Source organism: Psammomys obesus, unplaced genomic scaffold, assembly GCF_907164565.1.
Source record: "Psammomys obesus unplaced genomic scaffold, mPsaObe1.curated_primary_1811, whole genome shotgun sequence".
NCBI classification, from domain to species: Eukaryota; Metazoa; Chordata; class Mammalia; order Rodentia; family Muridae; genus Psammomys; species Psammomys obesus.
This window is the reverse complement of record NW_026596040.1, coordinates 32,131,644-32,151,078: the sequence shown is the minus strand read 5'-3', so window position 1 is coordinate 32,151,078 and position 19,435 is coordinate 32,131,644. Positions and strand designations below refer to the sequence as shown.

Sequence of the window (19,435 nt, the reverse complement as noted above, 5' to 3'; positions counted from 1 at the left end):
TAATAAAAGTAGCGGAAGGAGAGTTCCGTCTCCATGCTAATGTCCTAAGGATGCACATCATGCTACCTTGTTCGCTTTGCGCCTCAAAAAGCAACCGTGTGTTTGCTGTTAATATGTGTTATCTGGAGGATTCTTCGTTCCGTATTTCCTCATTTCCCAGCAGCACTCTCAATTTGCCAAGCAGTCTGAATTCTCACTCTTCAAAGGGAGAAGAATTCACACCCATGCCAGTGTAGAGTCTACTTTTCTCAGGTGAATGAGCAAAAACAAAGTTCCCTCCCAGAGCGGAGAGAGGACTAAAAGGAATGACAATGACAAGATCTGCCTGTGCTATCTGGAAGTTTTAAGACTTGGTGTAGCATCCGTTCACCTGGAACGATCTAAGAGCTGTCCCTTTCCTGAAAGAGGCTTTCTTGGGTTACACCCTGACCCAAAGTTCACTCTTTTACAGTTAGATTCATTAGATGCAAGAATTTGTGAAAAGCTGTAACTACACATGAAGCGGAAATGTTTAAGGTCACCTGAGACGGCTTTGCCCATGCAAGAAATAAGTGTCCTCATTAGCTACCTCCTTGCCACCCCAACCCCCAATAATAAGGAGGGCAAGTTTTCTACTGTTGCTTTCTAACAAGAAGAATCAGGCTTCATTCCTCATTCCCTGGGGTTTCTGTGAGTAAGTATATGGCAAATTAATTCTAGAATATACAGGCTACTTGTTCCCCTAACTTCAGCCAAATGAGCTCCAAACACAATCTCTGAGTAAAGACCCAGTAGGAACCACAAGTGTCACTGGAGAGCAGGCCAATAGTGTAGAATTCATGTTTTGAATAGTGTTGAATCATGTGTAGGGATTCATGTTTTCTCTTGGTGTCTGTCATCAAGGACCCACCCTCTTAGAAATCTTATCATGTTTGCTATCAGAATGTTTTTAGAAGTATTACCTATGAACATCTGTTAAGTATTTATTTAGTTTTCAGATCAATATTAATCACATAGATAATATTGATGAATTTTTGTTGTTGTTGTTAGTACATGTGCAATACTTCTTCACGTAGTTTTCCCTTAACTGCATATAACTTATTTCCCAAGATGTTGTGATGCTTTTTTGATATAATAGTAAAACGAAAGACTCCATATTGCTTGCCACGTTTTGCCTCAATGGCATACCAAATTTAGTTATTTAATTCTTTCACACTGTTTGTGGATAGTATCTATTTTAGTACCCAAGAAAACTGGGGAGAAGACAAATTAACAAAACAACAATTAAAAAATATCCAAATTCAGTTCAGCACTGACATACATGGTCTGTATGACATTTCATTGGGATTTTATTTTGACATGGTAAGCATACTTTTGAAAAGTGGCACATAAAATTGAAATGTTAAGTGCAGTCCTGCACTAAATAAAGAGGCCTGGGTGCAGCAACAGTTGAAGACAACCTGCTAAACAAAGGGAATTGCAGGCAAGCCTTTCCTATATAGCAAGGTGTTGTCTCAAAACAACACAAAACAAAGCTCAAAAAAAAATAAGTCCACAAAATTTTAAGTGTAATCACTGCTTAAACTACTGTGAGTCTATAGTACAGAGTTGCATCACCATTTGTTACGGGAAGCAGCTGTAGAGGTGTCTCAGAATTGCTGGCATATCAAGCATGAGATATTCCTGTCTGCATGTAACATATAAAATCCAAAGCACATTTTCTGAAGTTGCTTTCTAACCACTTCATGATAAGATGAAGGGTCAGTAATTCCTATCAGCAAATATTTTACTTTTGTGAGACAGAATCTCATAACGCCCTCATCAGACTGGAGCTTTCTCTGTAGATCAGGACTGACCTCAAACTTGTACAGAACTGCCCGACTCTGTCTCCTGAGACCTGGGGGCAAATGTTGTGCAGGACCAGACCCAGGCTCAGTAACCATATCTTACATTTATATATGGCTACAACTGGTTGGGAGAAATAGCTAGATGCTGATCAAGATTATGGAAATCTGAAATATTTCTCTCCTAAAGTTTATCCAATTTCTTTGAATGAAAGCGATATTTTCATTATTGGGAATTATTTTATTATATTTTTTTCTTTATTAATTACACTTTATTCACTTTGTATCCCCCCTGTGGTTCTCTCCCTCCTCCCGTCCCAATCCCTCCCTTCCTCCACCCTCTGCATGCATGCCCTTCCACAAGTCTACTGATAGGTGAGGACTTCTTTTCCTTCCTTCTGATTCTAGTCAATTAGGTCTCATCAGGAGTGGCTGCATTGTCTTCTTCTGTGGCCTGGTAATGCTGCTTCCCCCTCAGGGGAAGGTAATAATTGACTATATCCAAATTTTCTCTTTTTCTATTTTACTCTCTCTTTTTCCCCCTCTCTCTTCCTTATCTCTGTCTCTGTCTCTGTCTCTGTCTCTCTCTGTCTCTCTCTCTCTCTCTCTCTCTCTCTCTCTCTCTCTCTGTGTGTGTGTGTGTCAGTATCTACAGAGGTCATAAAGTATGCACTGAATCAATTGGAACTGGAGTTTAGGCACCTGTGGGCCACCTGATTTGGGATCTGGGATTTATACTCTTTTCCTGTGATAGAGTAGGAAGCACTGTCATCACTGACCCATGTCTCCAGGCCTTCATATGCATGTTTTAAACCTTATTACTTTGAAGAAGCCTATTTCAAGGCTGTCCTAACATGATTTAGATAATACCCGTGTTATCCAAACCACTTTGTAAGTGTAAAACAGGGCCAATAATGAACACTTTCTTTCCCTACTGATGGCCAAAATGTCCATCGTTCAGGTCTCACCTTTGATGGCCACTAAAGTGATTGAGGGTATAGAACAAATACCATAGTACGATACACAGTATATGAGAGACACAATGATTTCCAAATGCTCATTGTTCCATTTTTGCCTTTAAGACAAGTATACTAGTAACCAAGACCCAAATAGGCTCTTTGTCTCCCTTATCCTGGAGCGAGAGGATGGAGCTCCAAATGTCACTCCTTTTAAGCTGCAAATCCTTTGGTGAAAATGTATCTCTAAATCTCACTTATGGCTCTATAAAGGAATGATGATCAAGGAATTCTGCCTATATTAAAAGACTGACAAAACATAAAGTAGCTAATTCTATAAAGTCAAGAAAGGAGTTCTGAAAAAAATAGTCACATTCACGCACTTGACATTAGCAATCTATACACAGGACGTGACATCTGATCAGAAAAGGAGACTGAATATTTCTCTTTTATCATTAGAATGTATTCAGAGGCAGTGCTAGTTGCTCTCTGTTGCTGTGAGAAGCACCATCACCAAAGGCAACCTGAGTAGCAAAGAGTTTAATCCATCTTCTACTTCCAGGCCAGGTAGCTTTGAAAGAAGTCGAACAGGAACTGAAGATGAACTAAGGAAAAACTCTCTTGCCTAGATTGTCCTCTGGCTCACTCTGCCTCATAACTAGCTAGCTTTCTTGTACAGTCACACCCTCCTGCCTAGGGCTGTGTCACCCACAGTGGGCTGAACCCTTTTACATCAATCATCAACAGAGATAACAGCTCACAGTCATGGCCACAGGACAAACCTGTTGAGGCAATTCTTCAGGTTGAGGTTCTCTAGGACAGAAATACTCTAGGTTGTGACGAGTTGACAGTAAAAACTAACCATCATTAAGGCTTTGAACACTTACTTCTTGGTTATTTGTAAAACACATTTTAGAATATTATGAATTGTGCCCGCCCTAACACTAGAGTGTATTATTCCTTCTCTGTAATATTTTGGTAACTACTAGACAGTTTCCCTCCAAATCTCTTGCCTCCATCTTTCTTAACCTCTAGTATTTTATAGTTATATAAAATGCTATTTTTTTAGACTCCATGTATAAGAACATGAGATATTCACCTTTTCTACCTCATTTATGTCACTGAAGATAATCTCCAGTTCTAACTACTTTCCTAAAGACTGACAGCTATACCCCCCATTATAGCTGAATAATGTCTACTGTGTATTCACATACATAGTTAACCATCTATACATGATGGACATCTAGGTTGGTCATATCTTAGCTATCATGAAGAGTGCAGCAATAAATACAGGAATCTGGATGCCTATTGATAATTGACAGCATTTTAAAAATTATATTATTGGGAATATAAGCAGGAAATTATATGATAAATCTGTGAATAATGTTTCTCTAATGACTACAGGGGCCTTCTATTCCTATTCATTCAATATTATTTTTGCCTATTTAATAATAGCCACTGTGGCTGGCACCAATGACACTATGAATTTTATTATTAATTTATTTTTATTAATTACAATTTATTCACTTTGTATCCCAGCTGTAGCCCCCTCCCTTGTTGCCTCCCAATACCACCCTCCCTACCTTTTCTCCTCCCTTGTCCCCTCCTCAGTCCACTGATAGGTGTGGTTCTCCTCCCTTTCCATCTGACCCTAGCCTATCAGATCTCATCAGGACTGACTGCATTGTCTTCCTCTGTGACCTGGTAAAGCTGTTTCCCCCTCATGGGGAAGTAATTAAAGAGCCAGCCACTGAGTTCATGTCAGAGACAGTCCCTGTACCCCTTACTAGGGAACCCACTTGTAGACTGAGCTGCCATAGGCTACATCTATGCAGGGGTTCTATGTTATCTCTATGTGTGGTCCTTGTTTGGAGTATCAATCTCAGAAAATACCCCTCTACCAAGATTTTTTGGTTCTGTTGCTCTTCTTGTGGAGCTCCTGTCTCCTCCATGTCTTTCATCTCCCCCTTCTTTCATGAGTCTCAGCATCTGCTTAGATATCCTGCTAGATACCATATGCTGGAGAGGACGTGGAGAAAGGGGAACCTTCCTCCATTGCTGGTGGGAACGTAGACTTGTACAACCACTTTGAAATCAAGCTGGTGCTTTCTCAGGCAATTAGGAATAGTGCTACTTCAAGATCCAGCTATACCACTTTTAGGCATATATCCAAAATATGCTCAAGTACACAAAAAGGACATTTGCTCAATCATGTTTTTAGCAGCTTTCATCATAATAGCCAGAACTTGGAAACAACCCAGATGTCCTTTAACTGGGGAATGGATACAGAAATGGTACATTTACACAATGGAATACTACTCAGTAATTAAAAACAAGGAAATCATGAAATTTGCAGGCAAATTGTGGGAACTAGAAAAGATCATCCTGAGTGAGGTGTTCCAGAAGCAGAAAGACACACCTGGTATATATTCACATATAAGTGAATATTAGACATATAATATAGGATAAACACTCTAAAATCTGTGCACCTAAAGAAGCTAAGAAAAAAGGAGGAGGCTGGGTAAAATGAGATCAATCTTCATTCAGAAAGGCAAACTGTATGGGTGTCAGAAGAGGGAGAAAACAAGGAACAGGGCAGGAGCCTACCACAGGGGCCTCTGAAAGACAGTATGGTTTTGATTTGCATTTCTGTAGTATCCAATGTATTTGGAAAACTTAAGAAAAATTTTTTCAATTATTAACAATTCTTTTATCGACTTGTTTTAATTTGCCTACGATATAATTGGTAAAATTTTTTCTTACTAAAGGAGGATTGAGAGAAGAAGAGGAAGAATTATTAAGTAATTTAAGGTTGAGCTAACTGGTCTCTACTGGATAGTATGAATATATACAGCACAGGAATCACCACTCATGTTCTTTGAAGCTTTGCCTTAAGAAAACAACTGAAAATCTAATGTGTAATTATACAAAAACGGGTGTCAGTTTAAATGTGTCCAAAATTTAGAACAAAACTCAATGACAAAATTAACATGTACATAAAATCCCTGTGAGAAGTTATAAAAATATTATCTAGCAATAAAATGAATAACACAATCTAACAGTCTCAGAATTTCTGTTTAACTTTACATAATCAATTATGTGCTAAGGGTCAGTGAGCACATGAAGAAGGTCTAGAATTATCCCTTAAAAATATTTTACTGCTTCTCCTTGTTGAATGTCAGTGTCACCAGCCACAGAATTCTTCATCCTTAATTATGGGCTATAAATGTCCCCAAGCTCTGCAGAGTCACTTTTCTTTCTGATAGGAGAAATGTCTTTGTTGGTCAGCAGATTGAACACGTGGGGACATAGTCTGAAGAACAAGGCAAGGCAATGTATGTGTCTTATCAGTTTTGTATGAGAAGATAAATGCCATTTCTTCCCGTAACTGAACTTAAAATAACCACAGGAACCATAATTCCATACGTAAACAAATGCTTCTCATGTGCATTTTGTTTTCCCACCAAAAAAAAAAAAAAAATGCATGAGTGGATTTGTTGACAATACTAACAAAGATCAAATTATGGAGTTATTAAAACCTTGAATTCTATCTTTTGCTGGATTTTGTATAATGCATCCTTCTGTCTAGATTGCAGATATTTCTTTTTATTTTATTAGCTCTTTTATTTTTTAAATTAATTTTATTGATATATTTATTTATCATAATTTATTCACTTTGTATCCCTTCTCTCTCACTCTCTTCTCCAAACAGTCCCACCCAACCTCCCTCTTCTCCCCCTATGCCCTTTCCCTAGTTCCCTGATAGAGGAGGACCTCCTTCCCTTCTATCTGACCCTAGCTTATCTGTTCTTATCAAGTCTGGCTGCATCATCTTCCTCTGTGGTCTGGCAAGGTTGCACCCCCAGGGGGAGGTGATCAAAGAGCTGGTCACTAAGTTCATGTCAGAGACAGTCCCTGTACCCCTTACTAGGGAACTGACTTGGAAACTGAGAATCCAATGGGCTTCCTATGAATAGGGCCTCTAGGTCCTCTCCATGTATGGTCCTTAGTAGAAGTATTGGTCTCTGCAGGTCCCTTTGGGCCCAGGTATTTTGGCTCTGTTGTTCTCCTAGATGAGTTCCTGTCCCCTCCAGGTCTTTCTATCTCTCTCTTTTTCCATAAGGATTCTGGCACACTGCCCCTTGTCATGACTTTTGAATTCTAAATTCAAAACTGTCAAGTAGCAAGACTTATAATTTGCAAGTTGCAATGAGAATGATTGTGTTTTAGACATGCTCAAGCTTTGCAATGTCTTCCTATATGAGCCCTTTCCTTTCATTTTATTTTCATAACAAACCTTAACATTTTAAAATTTTATCCCAGAGTCAAAATTAAATGTGTATACCCCTGTATACCAAACAAAGTTTGGGATAATGCTTTCATTTTAAGATAATATTTCTCTTCAACTTGATTTCCTAGGGAGCGAGCTTTGAATACAACCCAGCCTGGGTCCCTTCAGCTTACTGTGGGAAACTTGAAACCAGAAGCCATGTACACCTTCAGAGTTGTTGCCTACAATGAGTGGGGACCTGGGGAGAGTTCTCAGCCCATCAAGGTGGCCACTCAGCCTGAGTGTGAGTATGAAAATGGAAGGGCAATTTTAAATGCATTTATACTCATCTATCATATCCTCGCATCCTTTCACAGAGGCTTTTGAGGTGACACTATGGAAGGGAGATTTTGTAGCAACACATTGACCATGAGTACTTTCAAAAGTGAGCTGACATTTTAATGAGACAGTGACCTTACCCAAACCGTAATAGGAAATTATGAACTGCAAAGACACAATGCATCCCAGCCGTCCAGACGCTTATCTTCCAAGAAGCAGCTTACCCTACCTAACACTATTTCATCAGCATTTCTTCCATTATTTTTTATATACTGGTTATTTTCTATGAAGTCTAATATTAAAGGAAAAAAAAGCCTAATGGCATAGACCTTTTAATCTTAAGATCCTATTTAAAAACGTAGACCTGCACTAGATATACTCCAGAAGCTTCCAGAAGTGGAGACAAAGCATTGGGAACGTGTACAATTGCATCTATGTGGTACACCGTCCTCTACTCTAACCACTGTATTAAAATGCATATCACAAAACAAATGGGATGAAGACACTGACACTATAAGATTTAAAAGTCTCTATTTTTTTGAGTTCCAAACTGAAGCATTCCTCTACATTGTTAAGCTTTACTAATACATTATCCAGATTGGTTTAAGGCAAAATTACAGACCATCAGTTTGTCAGCTTATATTTAATAAAAACACCATAATCTAAAAGTTAAATTCACTGAAGGGGTATTTATAATAAAGAACATTACATCGCATACTGTATTCCAGCCCCTCATTTCCAATTAATAATAGTAACTCTATGGTATTTGTACTCCTATTTATATTATGGAAATCTCTGTTTAATGTAAATATAATTTGAATTTTGGAAGGAGATGACATACAAATTAAAAACAGTTTAACTAGTAAAGACAAAAAAATCAAGCTCTGATGGGTAGTGGTGATGCTTGATTTGAATCCCAGAACTTGGGAAGCAGAGGCAGGTGGATCTCTGTGAGTTGGAGGCTAGCCTGGTCTACAGAGTGAGTTCCGGGTCAGCCAGGGCTACATAGAGAAACCCTGTCTCAAAAACCAATCACTGAAGTGGCTGACTGTCTAGGGACTGTGATATCACTAATTTGAAAACCATAGAAAATCTGAATCCTTGTAGATGGTTGACCCTTGGAAAGAACTATAATCTTTCTTCATGCTAGCCTTTATTATAGAGACCATATAGAATAATCATTCATGAAAGAAAAAGTGAATAAGCCTTAATATTCACATAAATATTTGCTTTATGAAAACAATATTCCATATGGTAACATCAAAAGCATCATGACATATACATTTCCAACAGATAGTAGGGGCCCGAGTACCTTGAGAAGAATCAGATAGGTAACTGATAGGATCATGGGGTAAATGAAAACATGTAGACCTTTTATTGGCAATTTAAAACTAGTTCAGGACAACCAAAGCCATTATTCCCACAGAGTCATTTTAAACAAGAGGACAGGCAACCTTTGTGCCCTTGCACCCATAGTGTGCATTGCTCCCAGAAGTTTGTTCCTAAGAAACTAGTGTTGCTTCACTCATTTACATCACTAGACAAAGTGCCACAGGGCTGGCGTATCAGCTCAGGGCCTTGACATCAAGCTTTATAACCTGAGTTTCTATCCCTGTTCCTCACACGATAGTATGAGAGAATTGACTGCTATAAATAGTCTTCCAACATCTATCCTTGCTTGACCTGTGATATATGCATACCCACCTACACACACACACACACACACACACACACACACACACACACACTCAAATAAATAAATGTAATAAAAAATTGAAGTAGCTAGGTAAAACTGATATGGTGGCACACAGCTGTGATTCCTGCATTTGGAAGATTAATGCAGGAGTATCATGAGTTTGGTCTATCCTGTGCTACACAAAGTAAGATTATGCATTAAAATAAAGAAAGAAAGAAGAAATACTGACAACTAAATCACATTGTTAATATATTTAAGCCATCAGTTTCCTTGCTGACTTACTCTTTATATTCATGTCTCAGTTACTGTTCTATTGCTGTGAAAATACATGATGATCACGGCAGCTGTTATAAAAGAAAGCAATTAACTTTTTCACAGTTTTAGAGGGTTAGCCTCTGATAATCATGGTGGGAGGCAGACAGGATGGGCTGGAACAGAAACTGAGTGATTTATATCCTGGGCCACAGATAGCAGGCAGAGAGAAAGGAACTGAGACTGACAGGGGCTTGTGAAAACTCAAAACTCACCGCTCTGACACACCTCCTCCAACAGGCCACACATCCTCCATCACAACCATGATCATGCCTCTTAATCCTTGCTAAACAGTTCCACTAACTGACCATCAAGCATTAAAATATATCAGCTTATAGGGGTCGGGTCATTGTCCTTCAAATCATCACAGTTCACATATATAGAATTGGTTTGCTTTTATGATTATTTAGTACTTTTAATCAATAAAGTTGAGTAAAACCATGAAACCATGAGTCAAGCATATATATATATATATATATATATATATATACATACACATTATATATACACAATTAAATATATACACATTAAAATATATACAATATATATATATACTACATTAACTATACTTTAAATATCTATGATATCTATATGTCTAATTGTGTTTTAAAAATACTTATGGCTAGATTGGCAGCCCATGCCTATGATTCCAACACTTGGGGAGAAGTCAAGGTAGGAGAACTGTCATGAGTTCAAATAAAGATTGAACAACAGATAGAAATTATTTTTCAACACCACAAAATATGTAAAGGAAAATAAAATAAATTCACCCACCCAAATCTAGTCTTGATAAAATATGTTCTACCATATTTAATGCAAAGTTGGAGTAATAATTTTTTCCCATTCCTAGAACTTAACATATATATATACATATGTATATATGTAATATACATTGTAATATACATACTAAGTACATAATATATTAATTTTCTACTATTCTCAATATATAACATGCATATGCAACACACTTTATTTTAAGCATGCTAACTATAAAAACACTTCAAAATTAGAAATAGAAAATGCTAATAAATTATTCTAATATTGAAATCTAAACATGACTATATTTCCTTTTAGAAGATCATATTTCTCTGGAATATCTGAATTATTCATATTTAATCTTAGTGTTTTCTAGAATTTTTTTCACACATTATGCAAGACCAACTGGTCACGATCATTTCATACTTGTGATAAAACTGGGAAAGTCAGCCTGGCTTTCTAACCATGAACACCATGTTTTCCTTTTCTCAATAATATTCTTTTAAAACTTCCTACTTTAAAAGTCTGGTGAGATTTTTGTTTTTGGTTATTGTTGTTGGTTACTTTTGTCTTTTATCTTATGCTTTGTATAAGCACTTATGATTTGAAATCAGGAAACCAGAACATATTTTGACTTTGACTGCTCATAGGAACACTTCTTATGATACCTGGTCTGCTATTTTAATGTAACTATTACTTTAAGTTAACATATATAGCTATGTGTATCCGCAGACATCCTGAACTATAGAAGATGCAAAGAGTGCCATAAAATGTACAGTGTATTTTGTGAATGGCCACTGTGTGCTTAATATTATTCCAGGCCATTTAAAACACTTATGAAGGGATATGTGTGCAACATAGTAATGGTATTGACAGAACTTGGAAACTTCCCGAGGAAGTAAGCAGTGCAAATATTTAATACCAAAGCCTCCTCAATAAGAGAACTTACAGCAAGTTGCTCAGTAGAACACAAGCAGAGCTGTATGTCTGTTCATGAGCATCATAAAGAGGTGATGATGGGTTCATTTCTTAATGCTTAATCATTTTACGCTCGCCTCTCAGATCAATGCTTTGTTACAGGAGCACTGACATCATGCTTTCTATGTCATTCCTTCCTTACCATTCAGAAACAACAGAATGGAGTTAGCACTGTAGTTCAGTGTTGGAGAACTGAAACATGCCCAAAGGCATGGGTTCCATCTGGTACTGCAAAACAAAGAAACAAACAAATAAACCAGAACCTAAGTCCTATAAACATGTTTTACTTAACAGCTGGCACAAACTACGATGAAGCAATTTAAGAACATAAAGTATCTATTCAAATGTTACTGATTGGTGATATTGTTACATGTTAAGATATCTTTCTCAAAACAATGAAAATGGAGATTCCTTCTGCTTTAGAAGCACTTTTCAGCCTTGAATACCTTTTCATTAAGAGCTGTGAGGACTTTTGGATTCTCTTCAGTTTTGGTCGTTATTCATAGCACGTCATTTTCAATAGCCTCTGGTCTCTAGTAGTGTGGACATCATTTGCCGTGTGGATTACACTATGACTTGACTCTGTTTCTGAGAGTTGTCTTTGGTTTATTCACCTTTTCCTGAGTAGTTGCCTATCCAACTCAGGCTCAGTTCAGCCCATGTCAGCTGCCTGTGCATACAGAATAGCTTTTGGAAAGCAGATGCTAAATTACTATTCTTCAACGTATTTATACTGAGTACTATGCAGCTCACTTGTTACATTTATTACAAACATTATGGTAAATAAATTGCATTATCATAGCTGATAGACGATGCAGTCAATTCCTTTCTAGCAATATAAAAACATCACTAAGATTACTTAATAACACATGAAATGGTGAGGATGGCATACTCAAAATGTCTGAGCTTCTTGGACTTCCACTATTAAAAAAAAAGTCTACTGTCTGTATTTTTAGAGGATGTCTCAAGTTGTATTTCATTATGTGGCTAGAATTGACACATATGAGAGGAGAAATTTTGTCAATATTTCCTACTAACAGAAACATTTTATCTTTTGAAAGCAGATATCATCTGGGTTTATATTTAGTTGCTGCTTTTACTGATGGTTTCCCAAATGTGATGTAGTAATCGTATACTAACATTGCACAGCTTTTATACAAATTTAATGTCCAGATATTCATTTTACTTGAGTAATCATTTCCATCAGAAAAAAAAATGTGTTTGCAAGGAATGCAACCTGATGAAAATATGTCTGCAATATAAATCATCAGGAACGATTTCTACAAGCACATGCATTGTGTAGTGATCACCTAAAGAGATCAACAGTCTAAGATTGAGTTTATAAAATAATAGCTTAGAATAAAAAAGCCTGATTTATATGAAGGCCAGTGTCCTCTGATTAGATCTTCCTTTTGCTAAACCTTTGCCCTTTCTCCCTTGCTTTTGTGGTGTGTAATTTCTCTACAGTATTATCAGGCAGGATTTAAGTCCCTGCCTGTCTAAGACATGTCTAATCTTTTTAAACCACATGTGGCGAATTTTTGAATTATTATGTGGGGACCCCATAAAATGCTGTTAAGGCAGTTTAATCATAAAGGATGTTAAAAATGGACCACATACAGGATTGAGAGCCCGAGTTACAATACAAATCCTTTTTGCTAGAACACATTCAATTGTTCACAAAATTTTTTTGTAGTTAAGAATTCAAAGTAATGTTCTTAGCTCTACTATATTCTTTACATGAGAATATAGCGAATGTGACCTCTCAAGCTGAGCAACTTACAAATACATAACATAGATGTGTAACAGTACTTACTTTTTCCTCCTTTGATAATTATTTTAAATTATAACAGGGTTCTACTTGTATGGTAGTTATGATTAAAAAATCATCTTAGAGGCTATTCTTTAAATGTTGAGACTTCAATTTTCTGAAGTCTGTAAAATTAGGTATTATTTAATTCACTTTGTCACAGGCTTTAAAAGTGCAATGTAATCATAGGAGAGATGCTAGGTCTTGTCTGCCATCTAGGAGTCAATCAGTATTCAGAAGTCACGTAAGCCCATCAAGAGGAAGATCAAATAAGAGCCTAATAACAACTGTCCAGAACTGTAAAACAAGTGGTGCACTTATACCTGTATTCACCTCAGTACATAAGGTTAGCGTGAGACCATAATTCAGGAGCAGTGTGATTGCTATGCAGCTCCCCTACGCAAATTGGTCAGTCTTTGAAATTTCAAAATATCTCATTGACTTATCCTCTTATTTTGTCTATTGTAAATCGTAGTGGCCTTAAATACATTTAGGTTTTATGATCAGAAAATAATATATCATATTACAAGTGTGATACCACACTGTTTTGTCTAAATATTTGAGTGATTAAAAGGTACTAATAGAATAAGAGTTGTACTCTGCGTGATGGAGATGAGAAACACAAGTTAAGTCATTTTTACGGACCTTGTGTCCTGATCATTTCTTTAATGATCTGATCTGGTTTCCAGTAATCACTGTCTCAATTGCAAAGTGATTTGAAGGAACATTTGAAATAATTATTCTGGCATTGTTGATGCCTGGCCAGTTGATGATGATCTACATACAAGTATAGACAGTAAGAGTAGGAAGAAAGTAGAGAAGAATGGCTAGTTGGTCTCTTTTTGCAGTCAACAGATGTTGAAAACAAATTAAAAAGTCTCTCAACACAAAACATATTTTCAAGTTTTAAAATCGTTACAGGTGGTACCTCATAGCTCAACATTCTTAATGACACAAGCAAAAGAAACCCATTTGGATTTAATTGTCAGTTAGGTGAGATATGATTTTATATGACAAATATTAGTCAAAAACTAGCAGTAATTTCAGAGGGATGGGGGGTTAATAATTGTTAAAGGAGTTCAAAGCAATTAAATCACAGTCTTTCCCTATCTAACAAACAATAAATACTTTACATTAAATTCTAACCTGAGGTGCAGAGTAGGTTAACTCTCTGCACCATGTATCTATGGACATTTAACTGGAATGAAATAACCTTCATGTTCTTAGTCACAACAGCTACACTCCATCTTATCAATGACACCTAAAAATCAAATCAATTTAAAATCAAAGTTAAACTACCCTCCTTTAAACCAGTATCTCTGTTCTGGACAGTATAGATCACATTTCCATGACTGTAGGGTGTTCTCTCCCATGGTACCAGTCTGAACACTGTGTTAGTAAATGAGGAGAGAAATGCCAGTCAGGGCATTATACCCGTTCTCAAGGCTCTATGACTCTAATAGGAGCTCCTACTATGGTGAATGCGCTGAAATGTAGCTAGTATAGACCACAGTAATGAACAGTTTTATTACTGTGCTTCCGAGTTGCAAGATCACGTTTAGCTATAAAGAGTTTATGCAATATTTTATCAAAAAACAATGTCTCAATGCCTCTATAAAGTTCTTAGGATATAAAATAAAATGTTAAGAAAACTAAGATTATTTATCCCTTTTAGGGCTGAGGGGAGAGGTGTTTGACTGGGTTGTTTCATTTCATTTCTTATAAAAGACACTAACTTCTTAATGATGGTTGAGCCAAAATCTAGTCCTCAAATGCTACACTTCATCATACTGTTGTCTTTTGGGTAATACCAGAAGGAATCCTGGAAATGAAACAAGACACAGAAAAATAGAAGCATCAGAAACAATAGTCCTACGTTTTTAGTGACAACATATTCATAAAATAAATTTCTGCATATCATAGTTGATGATGGGATTTATTTATTCTTTTCAATATAAAGTTATTATTCCAAAAAGTAGCTTAATTTATTATCAATGTATAATTTATTAGTGCTTTATGCACAAAACATGTTAGCTTTTAATACTAATTATTTTGGAATATTTTAGAGCATGACACCACCATATTGGCACACACCTGTGTTCCTAGCACTCAAAAGACTGGCTCAAGAGGATCATAATCTTGAGTACACTCTGAAGTATTATCTCTCTTTGAATTGTACATATAATATATATTAATTCTCTGTAGATGTCAGATGGAAAGTCAGCAAAGATTATCTCCTATCCTTGGGGATTCCTCTTAACCCTGTCAATTGTTTCTTTAGATGAACCTTGTTATGGGAAGGAAGTGGAGAAAAGAGCAAGGTCAGAAAGGAGAGAGAAAAGAAAAGAGGGGAGAAATGAAGGGAGATAAATTATGACTAACCTGATACAAGAGCCAATCAAAATGAAATAGAATTCACTTTTAATCACTTCCTTATAGATGCTTTTAAATGTAGATTATCTCCCGACAGCTATAGAAGTAGTAGATTGTAAATGTTTTCCCTCAAATCAATAATGTGATGAATGATTGTTCTTTTAAGTGTGAAACTCTTGCATTCTATTACTTTAATAAATTTAATGTGTCTATATTGAAGAATAATGTCTAGCAGACAGTCATGGGCACAAGTGATTTCTATTTCATAAAACTCTTTCCATTTTAGCACAATCTTCCCTGCCACGGGGCAAAAAGTAGATATAATCTGTTAGGTAGGAACACAGTTTCTGATCACAGAACATTTTATAGGCAGGGGAATTGCTGTGGTTTGCAATTGAAAGATTTTAAGGTGAAGACAATTACTCCATATAGCCATAGGTGTTAAAATGAAACTTAAATGGTCACCATTAGTTCCCACAAGTAAATGATCAAGGATTTTATTTCTTATTTTTTCATCATTTCACCATCTGGAAGTTGGGCTGTGGAGCGGTGAGACCACAGACAATGACAGAAACCATTCGTGGTCACTTTCTTTAAATCTGTAACTTGAGCTGAAAGTGTCCTGAATGGAAACACAGTGAAAGATGCTTACATGTGATAGCTCACAAGTCATCCAGGCTTTCATTGTGGCTCTTTGGTTTACTCTGTAACTGGGGGGCAAGTTTAATTTGTAAGTCTGCTCCCTCACATGTAAAATAAAGAGAATATCAGTCTTGCAGCTATGTCATAAGGAATAAAAGAAAACTTTTCAAATGGGAATATTTGTGCATACCTTCACATGAAAATTGGGATGACTGAAATATTTGCCCTGCTTCTACTGAATTTTCAGGGCTCAGTGTTTTTATTGCTGTAATTTTCTATTAGTTCATCACTTTATTCTAATTGTTTATATGACCATATTAACATATTGTGTTATCCTACTACTTTGGGCCATTATAAGTTTCTTTTATTTTTCCTTTAAAAGTTTCGTTAAATAGTTCAAGTATAACATTCTCCTCCTGGCAAATTCGTCATGGCTATTTTTTCAGTCTATATACACCCTGGCTTTTACTATTTAAGTTAGTTGGAATCTATTCTGGCATTGATTGATTGATTGATTGATTCAATCAATCAATCATTCATACATTCAGCAAATAATCATTTTGTATGCGTAGTGAGATCCTCTCTATTTCTTGGCACCAATAATTTGGCAGTTTATTAACAACAAAGTACTTACCCTCATAGGATCCATAATGCTATAATGAAAATGGACAACAAAGAAAATTGTAAAAGCATAAGGAATGACTTCTTTAGGACACAGAGAATTAGAAAGATATAGATAATTTGAGAAAGGACAGACACTCTGAGACAGGATGATAAGAAAATATCTTGGTGAATCTAGAGCAGTGCCGGAAAATCTCTGGCCCCAGGAGGTAATATTGGACGTAGCCAATAGTATTTGCCAGTATCATGGGGAGAAATAACTAAAGCTATCTGGTCCATACCATGGGAAGGAGCAGCATGCACAAGAGATTTGAGAGGTGGCAGGTTCTACTTTGATATTTTGGAATCTGTCTTTAACCCCACCCCACCCCTACCCCCAGAGGAGCAGCTGGACAAGAGGGTAGGGACTGATGGAACTCTCAAGATTAAATGATATCTTGAAGATAATTTAGGTTTCCACAGTAATGAAATTGGAGACTTGATAGGTTTCCTTTGGGAAAGGAATAATGAATGTTGCTGGATATAGGATGGGAGCAAAGATAGAAACTGGGTTTAATTGTAGGTCTTGGTCTTCAGAATATATATGAATTGTTGAAATTTGAAAACTGAGGGGAAAAGCCAATTTGGAGGTTGTCTAGGGAGAAGAGGTATAAGACTAACAAATTTAGTCACTTTTACCTTGATAGATTTAGCTCTTAAATCTATGGTTACTATGAGCTTTAAGAAATTACCCAATACTTTCACTATAAAACAAATAAAATGTCCCATGCGACCAGGCTAATAGGCAGTGAAGTGCAATATTCTATGTTGGTGCAAAGGTAAGCATGACAATCATGGAGATTTCTTATGTAGTAACCCATTGAAGAGACTATACCCTCAGATGTCCCCTGTGGATATGCAGCAGTCACAGGCACAATGCTACGAACTTGTATTAAAATGCTGGCCATTTGTGGGAAACCTCACTTTCATAATCCTCCCTCTCAGGTCTGTGAGGTATAATTTGATGTGGCCGATCCTAGAAAGAATGGACTAAAAGCAGGTTTCAGATCAGCAGCCCAGTTTTCCAGTTGCCAAGATTTAACAAGGATCCTATCCAAAACTGTCAGGACAATGCCAGCATAAGTGTTAGCTGAGAGTCAGCCCACTCTCTGATGTGTGCTTTGCCTGTGTTCATTAAACTGGAGGCAGAAGACTAATGTGGTAGCAATCACAATGATCTAAAGGTTGAAACTTAATGTTCTATCACTGTGTCACGATCACAGAGGTGGAAGTCTCGTTTAGGACCAAGTGAAGGCTACAAAATTAAAGAAACGTTTGACTACGGGCTTTCAACATCCCTTTTCATCATCATTATCATCATCATCATTATTATTTACAATGTATTCACTTTGAATCCCCATCCCTCATCTCCTCCCAGTCCTACCCTCTCTCCCTCTTCCTCCCCTATCCCTCTTTCCTAGTCCACTGATAGAGGAAGTTTTACTTCCCTGTCTTACCCTAGCCTACCAGGTCCCGTCATGACTGTCTGGGTCCTCTTCCTCTGTAGGCTGGCAAAGTCACTCCACCAAGGAGAAGTGATCAGGGAGCAGACAACTGAGTTCATGTCAGAAACTGTCTCTTCTCCCCTTACTAGGGAACCCACATGGAAACTTGAGCTGTCTATAGGCTACATTGGAGCAGGAGGCTCAGGTCCTCTCTATGCAAGGTCTTTGGTTGATGCAACTGTCCTTGCATTTCCCCCTGGGCCCAGTTTGTTTTTTTGTTTGTTTGTTTGTTTATTTGTTTGTTTTCTTGGTCTCCTTGTGGGGCTTCTCTCCCCTCCAGGCCTTTCTTATATTCTCCTTCTTTCATAAGACTCCAAGGTACTCTGTCCAAAGATTGGCTGTGAGTCTCTGCATCTACTTCGATTCAACAACTCTTTTCGTTTAGCCCTTTTCAAATTTCAAACTCAGGTGGTTTGAATAACTGTGAATTCTGGGCATCCAGATTCCAAAATGTTTACTCAGTACCAAGTAGGCTGTTAAATCCACAAAGGACTTTAGAACTCTAGCTTCTGCATTGAACTTCACAGAGAACAAACTTGGGGCCTATAGAGCTTAAAGTTTGACCCAGATGATCAATAAACTGTAGGCTCTAGAAGCCAATGCTTAGAATCTGGACTCATAGCCTTCACAGTGCTAGTAGCAGGCTGGACATAACTGCAGTTCCTACTCCTGAATGAGCTGAACAAGATTGAAAACAAAAGTCTTGGGTTCCAAGCTGACATACAATACATATTTTAAGAAAATGACTTTCCCATTCTGATTCTTGGTTTATTCTTACAGGGATCATACGGTCTCTGCTATCTAAGAAACCTCCACATACTGGGTGGTCTAAAACAACAGAAAGAAAGATAGTTTCTCATCATCTTGAGCCTATACGTATGGAACCCAAGTGTCAGTAGGCTCCTCTCTAGGGGAATAAAAATTTCTTTACTTTTGGTTGCTGATACATCCTGGCAAGGAGAGGCATTTCTTGGTTAGTGTCTGCAATCCTACCCTTTGTTAGGATCATCTCATAAGAATCTTCTCAACTCTGGCTCTCTGTGCGTGTTTCTCTCTTTTAACAATGAAAGCATTCATGTAGGATTTAGGAGTCAGGTCAGTTATTCTAATTGTATCTGTAAAGAATATGCCAATGTTTTACAACTCTGAAACTGTAGATAAACCCTACCATTTCACAGTTGCAGAGATTAGAGGAAAACTCTTCAATGCATTACGCCTTCCTACAAAAATTGGTAGAGAGAGTGAATATAAATGGATCAGGGAGTAAGCACATCACATTTATTTTTACCTAATTAAATTATTAGTTGTTTTTTTT

At 37.0% G+C, this 19,435-nt stretch overlaps 1 protein-coding gene across 1 annotated transcript in view; it reads left to right on the top strand.

Annotated features, from left to right (window-relative positions):
• The window catches only part of Dcc (DCC netrin 1 receptor), a 727,907-nt gene that overhangs the window by 403,751 nt on the left and 304,721 nt on the right, over nt 1-19,435 (top strand). The window contains exon 9 of the mRNA XM_055622855.1: nt 7,199-7,353. Within this exon, the coding sequence (XP_055478830.1) occupies nt 7,199-7,353 (155 nt within the window). The remainder of the gene's footprint in view (nt 1-7,198; nt 7,354-19,435) is intronic.